This window comes from Ananas comosus, linkage group 1 (genome assembly GCF_001540865.1).
Source record: "Ananas comosus cultivar F153 linkage group 1, ASM154086v1, whole genome shotgun sequence".
Lineage (NCBI taxonomy): Eukaryota > Viridiplantae > Streptophyta > Magnoliopsida > Poales > Bromeliaceae > Ananas > Ananas comosus.
In genome coordinates, this window is record NC_033621.1 from 20007091 (window position 1) to 20019248 (window position 12158).

At 39.4% G+C, this 12158-nt stretch overlaps 2 protein-coding genes across 2 annotated transcripts; both read left to right on the top strand.

Annotated features, from left to right (window-relative positions):
- On the top strand, positions 1018-8333 carry LOC109710285 (premnaspirodiene oxygenase-like). Its single transcript, XM_020232796.1, has 3 exons — positions 1018-1820; positions 5854-6040; positions 7545-8333. The coding sequence occupies exons 1-3, from the start codon at positions 1057-1059 to the stop codon at positions 8166-8168; spliced, it is 1575 nt and encodes a 524-aa protein (XP_020088385.1). The 5' UTR covers positions 1018-1056; the 3' UTR covers positions 8169-8333.
- LOC109722447 (translation initiation factor IF-2-like) lies at positions 10016-10510 on the top strand. The gene has a single exon (XM_020250544.1). The coding sequence runs from the start codon at positions 10016-10018 to the stop codon at positions 10508-10510; it is 495 nt and encodes a 164-aa protein (XP_020106133.1).

Below are 12158 nucleotides of genomic sequence, written 5' to 3' on the forward strand. Positions count from 1 at the left end.
ACTATATTTTTATAAAAAAAATACTACTATCAAATAGAATAACAAAAAATTTTCATCGAAAAATTGCAAAATAATTAAGTATAATTTTTGAATCACAATGTAAAAATAAACAAAACTATAAAATAGTTAAATACGCCTTTTTATATTACAAAGCGATAAAATAAAAATAAGTTAATTTATGAGAGGATGGATGAAAGTTTACCCTTTCTAATAATATTTTCTCGATTTCAGCATTTCATAAAATGATTAGACCATTTACTTTATTTTCAGATGTTTACAGGACACACGTGTGAACACTTCTATTAGAAGCCGATTTAATATCTGATCTCATAGCCGGAAAAATAAGGGTTACTGACTGCTCTAAAAATTTGTGGCACTTCTAGTAGAGTATGCGGCGGACAAATGAAAGATGTCTAACGCGTCTCTCAATATTAGAAATGAAAATGAGATTTAACCCTAGAATAAAATATATTTTAGACGGCACCTTTTAGACGACATTTTATTCTACTGTTTTTAATATTTGATATGTATTGACAACACAATTAAAAATTACTAATAAGGATATTTTTATTAAATACTGATAAAAATTTTTCGACGCTATATTAAACATCGCTATATTTATTCTGACATGCTCATTTAAAGATTCTTTATCCGACACTTTTAGAAGCATGAGAGCCATTTTTACCAACGTTTTGACACGCTGCTAATTATTATTTAAAATATCCTTCGTTGTTGTCTAAGTTCCTTAACAAATATTTATATAATAATATTTTTCCTTATAGCTTTCACTCAATCAATACGTTATAGAACACCACAGCATCCTGCATATCAAGAATTACGTACGTTCTGCGTGCAGCAAATGCACGAAGCTCTCGTAATTCGTATGGAGGAGAAAGAAAAGAAAATCATAAAATTAAAAATTAAAATAATATTATCACGAACGACTGTCGAAGCAACTCTTTTGGCAATAAATAGCAAGCGCAGTTAGCCCCAAAAATGAACACTACAAATTAAACAACCAAGGCGGAAGAAAGAGAGCAGAAAGAAAGAAAGAAAATGGAGATCATCCCCCTCCTTTCCCGTGACCACCCTCTTCTCATCATCCCCTCTCTCCTGTTCCTCTCCCTATGCATACTCCTGATGGCCAAATCCCTCATCGCCGCCCGGTCATCGAGCGGAGAACGGATCTCGAAGCTGCTCCCGGGCCCCCGCGCGCTGCCGTTGATCGGGAGCATGCACCACGTGTCGCGGGCCCACCGGGGCCCGGCGCACTGGGCGCTGCGCGAGCTGGCGCGGGCGCACGGGCCGCTGATGCTGCTGCGCATGGGCCACGTGCGCCTCGCGGTGGCGTCGTCGCCGGAGACCGCGGAGGCGATTCTCCGGACGCAGGACCTCAACTTCGCGTTCCGGCCGCAGCTGCTGGTGGGCCAGATCGTGGGCTACGGCTGCAGCGACATGGTGTTCTCCCCCTACGGCCTCTACTACAAGCAGCTGCGCCGCATCTGCCTCACGGAGCTGCTCGGCCCGAAGCGCGTCCGGGCATTCGCGAGCATCAGGAAGCACGAGGTAGCCAAGCTGATAGAGGACATTACTGCTGCCGCCGCGGCGGGGCCGAAGGGGTCGGTGGTGAATTTGACGCGAAGGCTGACCACGATGACGAACGCCATGATATCGCGGGCGGCGTTCGGAGGGCAGAACGCGCAGCACCACCGCTTCCTGGAGGTGGCGCAGAGCGCGGTCGAGGCGGCGGCGGGGTTCAGCGTCGCCGACGCCTTCCCCTCGCTCAGGTTCCTCGACGTCCTCAGCGGTCTCCGGCCCAGGTTTGCTTTCAAAAGAAACTTTTTAACCTTAATTAGCTGGATAGTGGAGTGACCGGCGGTAACATTTTTAAACTACACGAAAGCCCTAGTAAATTCAATGCTGCAATTACGTACTTATATATTTCTAAACTATTTTCGACTTTATTATTTATTTTTTTAGAAGATTAATATTAAAAATATTTTTTAAATATTTTAAGTTGTTTTAAATTTATTTTTAGAATTAAATTTTGTTAGTGAACGAATAGGTACAATCGTTGTATTTATGAAATAGTTATTTTATCTTCTGAAATATACCATTCTATCATCATAAATTTTTTTATTTGTCCTTTAGTTAGGTGCAGAAAAATATTTTGACTTTTTGTCTTTTCAAATATGCTTTTACTAGTCATCAAATTTTTTTTATTTACTCTTAAAATAGAGACAAAAAGTTATTTTGATTTTTTTTTTAACTTTGATAAAAATTTAATACAACATAACTTACGGGGTGCTAATAGCGTCGTTTTTTTTGAATAACAGAGAAATATACAAAGGATATTTTTGAAACAAAAAATTTAGGCCCCGTTTGGTTCGGGGATAAGCGGGGATTATCCCCGCTATTCCGCCAAACGGGATCATTTTTTATCGAAATATTTTATTCCGGTCAAAACTTGCTATTCCCAGTTATTCCGGAATAGCAAGCTTTTTACTATTCCACCATTTTGGTGGAATAGTACTATTCCCATGCTTAATTTCAAACTTAATTAAAATTATAAAGTAAATTAAAACTAAATTATATAAATATAATATATTATATATTATAATACATTATTTTTATTATAAAATTATTAATTGTGCTATATTAATACATATTATTTATATTTAAATTTTATAATAAATTATATTTAAATATTAAAATAAATTAAAATTTAAAATTTAAATAAATTTAAAATTTAAAATATTATAATAAATTATATTTAAAATTTAAAATTTGTAATCTCAAAATTAAAGTTTATAATTTTAAATTCCACATTTTAAATTTTAAATTTAAAATTTGAAAATTTAAATTTTTGAAATTTAAATTTGAATTTATTTTTTTTTTCAAATTTAAATTTGATCTTAAATTTAAAGTTAGAAATTTAAAATTTAAATTTTGAATTTAAAATTTAAGATTTAAAATTTTAAATTTAAATTTCAAAATTTGAAATTTAAAAGTTAAAATTTTAAATTTTAAAATATAAATATAAAATTTAAAAATTTAAATTCTAATATAAATAAAAAAGTGATAATATTATTATTTTTATTTATAACTACCCACTTTAAATCTTATTCCATCTTACCTAACCAAACGTTATTTTTCTTATTCTGAGGAATAACCCAATTTTCATCCAAACGCAAAATTAATCTAATCCCCGCTTATACCTCAATTTATACCTATTCCTGGAATACCCACTTTTTGCTTATCCCCGAATCAAACGATACCTTAGTATATAAGATATTTGAGAAGTATTGAGAGATATATTAAATATTATCCCTAAATTTAAAGTTCTTAATTTTTTATATATTATATATAATAAAATTACGATTGCAACTACTGCCGGAGCAGCATATGGCTACATTCTTCTCTCATGGTAGTTAGAGATGTCAACGGGTCGGATTCGGGGCGGATTTTTAAAAACCCGAACCCGAACCCGACTCCAAACCCGAGACCCGAACCCGAACCCGAACCCGACGGATTTGAAAAATCCATATCCAAACCCGAACCCGATCAAATATTCGAAACCCGAACCCGAACCCGAACCCGAACCCGAAAATTTGAACCCAAAATAATTATTTCTTTTTTCAATATTTCAAAATATATTATATTAAATCTAAATTTTTAAAATATAAATTCAAATATAACATCAAATTTTTATATATATATTATATATAATACAAAATAAATTCGGGTTCGGGTCGGGTTCGGGTTCGGGTCGGGTATAATCAAAATCCATATCCGAATCCATATCCGTCGGGTTTCTATTTTTGATATCCATATCCGAATCCATATTCATATCCATCAGATATATTCGTTTCATTCGGGTTCGGGTTCGGATAAAATTTCGGGTATCCATACCCATTGACATCCCTAATGGCAGTTAATCATAATTTTACAGTATAAAGAATACAATGCTGAAAGTGCCTTGGAACTTTTCACAAATTGTATTATAAAATATTACTTTCAGCCATTACATTATCCAAACTAAGATAGTAGGATAGATTAAAAAAAAAGAGAAACATTTATAACTTTTGAATTATGGATCATTTTGAGTCTACTGTATATCTAACCATTCAATATTTTGATTTTACTACACTATCTTTTAATTTATTTGATTTGATATGAACTAGAATAACTAATACAGTAAGGATAACCGAGATATTTAAAATTTAAAATAAAAGTGTCTTTGATTGACTCAAATTAAATAAATTGAAATATTTGACAGTAAAATTAAAATTTTGATAAATTAGGTAATCGACCGTAAAATGAATGTTTAGTCTACAACTAGGGATGTAAAACGGGTCGGGCGGCCCATGATCCGCTCGGCTCGGCATGCCTATGGGCCAGGCCTAGGCACGGCACGGGTACTGTAGAGAGCGTCCCGGGCCGGCCCCATGAGTAATCACAGGCGGTGCCGAGCCAAGAGAATTGAGCCCGTCAACCCGGCAAGGCGCGGCCCATTACAGACTTGAGCCGTGCCGGGCTAACAGCTTAGCGTGCGGCCCAACACGGCACGGCTCGCATAGGTAGCGCCCGACGGTCCAGTAGAGCCCGGCCCTACAGGCTTCTAGGGAGTCGGGGACCCATCCCAGCTACCAAGGACCCAAGCCAAACCTTGGGACTTGAGGAGCCAGGTTGGCTCGGGTCCCAAGGCAATGAAATTTTTAGAAAATTTTAAAAATTTTTCAAAATTATTTAAAAATTTAGTACTTTATAAGTATTTTAATAATTTTTATTTTTTAGCCAACATTATTAGGAAAAAAAATTATTTTATTTTTTATTTTTAAATATTTTATATATTTTAAAAAATAAAAAATATTTGAAGGGCCGGTTTGGAGCCCGGCCCGGCCTGGTCGGCACGACTCGTGCCATCCGGACTGGAGGGCCGTGCTGGTCCAGTGTTCAATAAAACCTGGCCCAGCACGACCCCGTTAAGATTTTAACCGAGTCGTCGGGCCGACCCCTAGCCTGCTTTGGCCCGAATAAATATGAACCGTGTCGGCCCACATCGGCCCATATTACACCCCTATCTACAACGAACAAAGGGTCATTGTTTGTCGAACCTCTCATCAAAAGATACTAGAATTTACTAAAAAATTGTGAATTCGAAAATTCATTATTAAAAATAGGGAAAACTTAAAAAAACCCCTTGTGGTTTCACACGTTCTCACTTTAGTACCCTATGATTTAAAGTGTATCAATTTGCTCCTCTGTGATTTTGTTTTTATCTTTTCGGCAGCTTTTTTCTTAATATTTCGTTAAATTATATACAAAAAACTTCAGATACCCACCTAGATTTATCGAATATTTATTTTAGTACCTTTTAATTTTAACTTTGTCACTGATTTAAGAGAAAAAAATAATTAAATTGATAATAAAAAGAGAAAAACGAAACCACAGGGAGTAAATTGATACACTTTAAACCACAGGATTCTAAAGTGAGAAAGTGCGAAACCACAGTAGTTTTTTTGAAGTTATCCCTTAAAAATAAAGATAGCCTATGTGCTACTAAAAATAGCCAAGTTAGAATTTCAAAGGGAAAATAAATGTAATGAATACTCCTTGGACCATCCCGAGATCAAGATTTTGTTACGTACCAAGGAGGGAAATTGACTTTTAAATATTTTAGAGGTAAATATTTTATATAGACAACAATGAACATCAGATAGAATGATGAACTTAGTAAAACAAATGGATGAATTAGTCAAATAATGACCTTTCTTTCTTTCTTTCTTTCTTTCTTTTTCTAGTTTAAACTATTAAGAAACGATATTTCGATATTTTTACACTCAACATCAGGTTACAAAAAGTACGTCGAGAGCTCGACGAGGTCTTCGACGAAATAATCGAACAGCATCAGCAAAAGAAGAAGAATACGGCCGACGAGTGCGAGGAGGAAGACTTGATCGACCTACTCCTTCGGTTGAAAGACCATGGCGATCTTGAAGCCCCTCTGTCCATCGATAACATAAAGGCTGTAATTTTGGTAAGTAAAGTATAACGTTACTACCCACATCAATGGATATGAATATTTTTACATTATTTCAAAATGAACTGTGTTTAAAAATTTGAAAACTTGATTCAACTTGAAAGTAAGCCGAACGGACATATGCACCCAAACGGAGGGGCAACAATTATTTATCAACTTTTGTCAACGCTAAGGTGTTTTCCATGTTACCCTTCTAAAGCCGGCATTTTAATATTTTTTTAATATTTACTAGAAATTTAACTGTGATTAAGTCATCGATGTTAACAGCTTAGTAAATAATTCGGCCTTGGCCAAAATTTTAAGTAACTTGACCGAGTTAGCAAGTTTGACTAAATTTGGCTCTGCACGTGGCGCAACTAATTTTTCATAATCTTTAGATGATTACTATTACGCCAATCACCCACTCAACCTTAGATATCTAATAGTCACAAAGTATATAGTATTATACTGTTAGTAATATTTCAACACAACTCTTTATATATATATATATATATATATATAGAACTAGGCTACTATGCTATTAATAGCACCAAGTCATTGGTGCTATCAAGTTTTTAGCCATTGGATTAAGAGATGTGCGGTTAGGATGATGTGAGCTCCCTAGGGTTGAGTGGGTGGTTGGTTGAATAGTATGATCTAACGGTTGAAAATGATGAAAAGGGTAGATCTAACAGCGGAAAACTTGGTAGCACCAAGTGCTTCGTGCTATTAATAGCATAGTAGCCGGACTCTCTCTCTCTCTCTCTCTCTCTCTATATATATATATATATATATATATATATTAAACTACCAAATTAAACAGTTTTTTTTAACAATACAAAAGATTGATATATTATCAAGCATCCACAATATTCAAGCTTCAATACTATTAAGTTATATAGAAATTCGGAATCGACGACAAAAAGCATTTAATGTAATTTAAAATTTTGAACTTCTTAAAAAGCCCAAATTTATGTTTTAGGGAATAATTTTTTGGTGCATCACAAAATCGAGGATCAAAATTGAATGTTCTCAAAATAAAGAAAAAACAATAACATATGATCGATTCTGTAATTAATTCAAGATCAAGATGGTTGATCTTGATTGAAATACTTCAAATCTCTCCAACATTTTGTTTATATAAATTTCAAATCTCTCCAAATTGCTTTGATGCGTTGGATTGTTTATTCGGAGGGCTTATCATTAATGGAAACCAGTCGCCGGTACAGCCAAGTCCAAATACTGGACTTGTATATTAATATAATATATAATAAATTAGTATTAATTCTGAACTGCTCTACCGATCGTCCCTAGAGCAAGCGGCAAAGGACTTGGTAGTTGGTATTCGAGACCCAAGTTCGAATACTAGTTGATTCATATTTGCAGCTAAGTTTATTTCTAAATGAAACAAACGAAGCGAATAACGTGCTATTTATCTCTAAAAAAATAAAAAAAAAAAAAATCTGAATTGCTCTTAACCCATGTCATGAGCCTAATTAACCTGCATGCTGTCATTCCGAAGGACTTATTTTTAGCAGGGACGGACACGTCGTCGGCGTTGCTGCAGTGGGTCATGTCGGAGCTGATCAGAAACCCGAAGGTGATGGCGAAAGCGCAGACGGAAGTGAGAGAAGCCCTAAAAGGAGACGACGGCATCGTCATCGAAGAAGCGCAGGTCAACGAGCTGCACTACCTCAAACTGGTAGTCAAAGAAACGCTACGGCTCCACCCGCCGGTCCCACTGCTCCTCCCCCGAGTGTGCCAGTCGACGTGCCACGTGGCGGGCTACGAGATCCCGGCGGGGACGCGGATCATGGTGAACGCGTGGGCGATCGCGCGGGACCCCGAGCACTGGTCGGAGCCGGAGCGGTTCGTGCCGGAGCGGTTCGCGGCGCCCGGCGCTGCGGATTACAAGGGGTCCAGCTTCGAGTACCTGCCGTTCGGCTCCGGGCGGCGGATGTGCCCCGGGATGGTGTTCGGGCTGGCCAGCGTGAACGTGGCCCTCGCGGAGCTGCTCCGCCGATTCGACTGGCGCGCGCCCGACGGGACGACGCCCGAGGAGCTCAGCATGGAGGAGGTCCACGGCATCACCGCGGCACGGAAGGTCGACCTCGTCTTGGTGGCCACCCCCGTCGATCCGCAATGAGATTGATCTTTTCATTGCTGGAAGAATAAAATTATGCATTTGTTGCGCTACTTGTGCGTGTAATACACTGCGCTTTAAAGCCGGTGGTGTCTTTCTTCTATTTCACTTTTATAGCATGTAAGAAACAAAATAAACAACTTGTTGGTTGATACCCGAGTCCTAAGTTTGAATGCTAGCCGATTTACATTTCCAGCTAAGTTCATTTCTAAATAAAATAAACAAAGCGGGTAGCATGCTACCTATATATCTCTCTCAAAAAAAAAAAAAAAAACAAAATAAGGACACGTTCAATTTAGAAATAATGCCATAATGCCATTTTAGCTAAAAGCCCGCACGATGAGGCGAAAAAATAATATTTTAATTATTTTTTACAGTATCTACTTATTTATATTTTGGTAATTCAAGATATAACTATTCCACATCACGACCATCATTTCTTCATATATGGAATGGATCTTCTGATGTGCTGTAATGTAATATACAGAATTTTCTAAAAAATAATTGTTTTATTAATAATTTGTAACTTTTAATGTTTATATAGTTAAAGTGTTCTAATAATTTTATTTAAAAATTTAATTAAAATTAATAGTTTTGATACCTATTTTATAAATAAATTTTTTTAACTAAAAAGCTGAAGTTTGAGGCCTTATATTAGATAGTTTTTAACTTGTTAAAACTAAACTTTACTTATGCTAAAGTTAATTAAAATCAAATTAAAAAATATATATCAGGATGTCTTATACATCGGATGTATAATTTTGTATTTGGAATGGATCTTCTATAATGTAATGTACAAAATTCTTTAAAAAATAATTATTTTATTAATATTTTCAACAATAATTTTGAAAGTGCCCTCATTTTATTAGACCCAAACAAATGTAAAATTGAGGATATAGAATAAAAGTTAAAATTTATTAATTTTTGTGTATGAATTTTTTATTAGGAAAAACTTCAAATACAATTCATGTGGTTTCGTACTTTCTCACTTTAGTACCTTATGGTTTAAAGTATATTAATTTAGCACCCTGTGGTTCTTTTCTTATTATTCATTATACTAATTTTTTTTCGTTAAATCAGTGAAAAAGTTAAAACTAAAGGGTAGTAAAGTGAATATTCGACAAACCTAAGTGGATCATCTGATGTTTTTTATATATAATTTAATGAAATACTAACGGAGGAGCTGACGAAAAGAGAAAATGAAACCACCACAGGGTATTAAAGTGAGAAAGTACGAAACCACATGGGTGGTATTTGAAGTTTATCCTTTTTATTAATTATAGATTGTATATGAGTATGTCTTATACATTCGGTATACATCTTTTCTTACACCGTCTAAAATTTTAATTTTGTTATATCAACTATTAAAAAATAGGGTTAATCCATATTATAAAATTTTATACTTGGAGTAGGCAAAAATAGAAAAAAAAAAGTGTTGAGAGAAAAAAAAAAGAGCGGAGAAAGTGTGAAACAACAAAGGTGGTGTAAGGACTGAGATTTTTTTTTTTTTTTGACAGTGCAACTAAACTCTTTGTTGACGATGTTTATGTGTGTAATTTAATTACATAAGCACTCGTCAAGTTTCAGGAGAAAATGAGCTAAAACGGAGAAGTTACGCGATTAGTAGTTTTCACTTAAGTGAATGGTAACTCCGGTTTTCCGAAGAGGCCACGGAGTAGAGTTGGCTTCTGGTGCGTATCGGACTCCATTCATAGCAGTCCAATAGCTCATTTCGAAGGATTCAGCTATTCTGGAACTCCCTGGCGCCGTCCCCGCCGGCCGTCGCCGCCCGCACGCACCGCCGGCGCCGCCTCGCTCCCTGCGGCCTGCCGCGGTCACCCAGACCGAGCATGGGAGATCTCGGCATCCGCGAGCCGCCGCCACTCCAGATCGGCAGCGCCGTCATCCCTCAGCCTCCGGCCGACTCGCGGCGCGTCGCCCCCCCTCGCCAACCCCCGACCACCGCCCCCACCCCGAAGCTCCTAACACGGCCGCCCAGACCCGTGCGGCGCCGAGTCGCCCGCTCGGCTTCAAGCGCCGCTGCCGCACCGGGGGTTTCACAACTGCGCTTCTCCTTTGGCCCCGCCGCCGGTTCTCGGTCGCACCCCGGTCCGACTCCTCCCGGCCGCGCCCCAGCCGCCGCCGGGCAACCCTTGCACCCGAGAGCAAGGCCGAGGATTGGATCTCGCTCCGCCGCGCCACCGGCCCACACCCTCGGCCGGCCCAGCACTTGCCCGGACCCCTCCGACGTGCCGGCACCCTTCCCCGGCCCGGAGGCGCCCGCACGTCCGCACGCCGGCGGGCCAACCCTAGCTCCCTGCACTCCCGGTACTGCTACTTATTAGGTTCGCAGGCACTGTTTTTCGGGGGTTTCCGTCACCTTTCCGGTGATCCGTAAGCTCCTGAGCTTTGGGGAAGTGAGCACGATGATCTAGGGTTCGTGCTGAACATCGTGCTCAACCTCCGACAGGCGGCATAGATGCCGCTGTTTAGTGATTAGTCGCGTCTCGCGCGGTGCGCGAGCAGTTTATCTAGACCTTCGGCTCGCTCGCGCGCACCAAGTCGCCGAAATGTGCTCCGAGAGGTGACACGGTCCTCCCGCACCGCTGGACCATATATCAGCGGGTGCGACGGTTTGACCCAGCGAGCCTCGTACGCAAGATCGGCCCATTAAATACTGTGGGAAATCGCAGTAAAATCCCATGATTTTAGGGTTCAACGATGTGCTTTCCTTGCATATAACATCGCTCGGTCGCTGATGGACAAGCGTGTAACGCTGAGGGTAACCTCTGGAGACTGATTGTCCAAGGGGCCCTAGAGCCCGTTTGCGAAGTCGGAAATGTCTTTTCCGGGCTTTTTCGGCGAATCCCGCCGACGGAACGCGGGTTCGGTTCGGAATTATTCCGACGGTGCTTCGTGAACTTTTGCGTAGTCGCTGAGCCTTGTTGGCTGGTCACTTGCGTCATTTCGAGAGTTCGAAAATGGCGGGTGAGCGACGGTAGGTTCCGGTGTCGAATTAGACACTTCCGGGAACCCGAATCGAAACGATTATCCGACGATAATTGTTTCGACACGAGGAGTTGTGTTTGCTGTCATGATGCACGATTATCTATGTTTAGTGGCAGCAGGTGACTCGTAGCTCGAGTCGGTATGTTTCGGGACAGTTCGTGGCTCCCGGCGGAGTCCCCGTGCGATTACGGGACTTCCGGCGTATTACGGCGATCGGTTTGGGAAACCGATCTCCATGGGTTTGCTTGTAGGTTGTGGATTTAGTGGTTATTAGCTGTGGGTTAGACACTAACCCGGTGGACCTTCCTTAGGTCCGGTTGACGTCCTTTTTGCAGTCAGGAGGCAGGCGCAGCATTTGTACAGGTGGGTACTTCGATCCGAAGTCGGTACAGTGGTGCACGCTCGGTGATATTCTTCTATCCCTATTCTTCTGTTGCTATTTTCGTATTATATATTGAGCTTGCATCCCCGTTGTTTCTATTATACTCTACTCATATGTTTCTATGCTTAGTATCATGTGTAGGAGTAGAGTAGTTTATCCATATGTGATATCGGTGACCTGATTGGTCGGTTCTCGTACTTTGTTCCGGTGACCTGATTGGTCGGTTCTCGTACTTCGTTTCGGTGACCTAGTTGATCGGTGCTTTTATCTTATATCTGTTGACCTGGTTGGTCGGTTGTTGCATTATGTATTGGGTTGGTCTGTTTCTTGACTTCTGTTGTTCGATGACCTTTGAGGTCGGTGTACCCTGAGGGGTAGGATTGTCGGCTGGTGCTGACGGTAGTTCTGGACTATATCGATTACACTCCTGTGACCTATCGGTCGGTTCTTGCGTTCGTACTTCTAGTTGACATCGAGCAGTATCTACATATTATCTTTATTTACTCTGCCTGGTTGTTCTATGTGTAGTATCCTGTATAGGGGTAGAGTAGATGGCATTCGTATATACTATACTTGTGACCTGGTTGGTCGGTTCTCCTGTT

Coding starts and splice junctions, on each gene's coding strand:
- LOC109710285 (XM_020232796.1), top strand. CDS start 1,057: ATGGAGATCATCCCCCTCCTTTCCCGTGACCACCCTCTTCTCATCATC. Junction 1,821..5,853: donor CTCAGCGGTCTCCGGCCCAG/GTTTGCTTTCAA, acceptor ACTCAACATCAG/GTTACAAAAAGTACGTCGAG. Junction 6,041..7,544: donor ACATAAAGGCTGTAATTTTG/GTAAGTAAAGTA, acceptor GTCATTCCGAAG/GACTTATTTTTAGCAGGGAC.
- LOC109722447 (XM_020250544.1), top strand. CDS start 10,016: ATGGGAGATCTCGGCATCCGCGAGCCGCCGCCACTCCAGATCGGCAGC.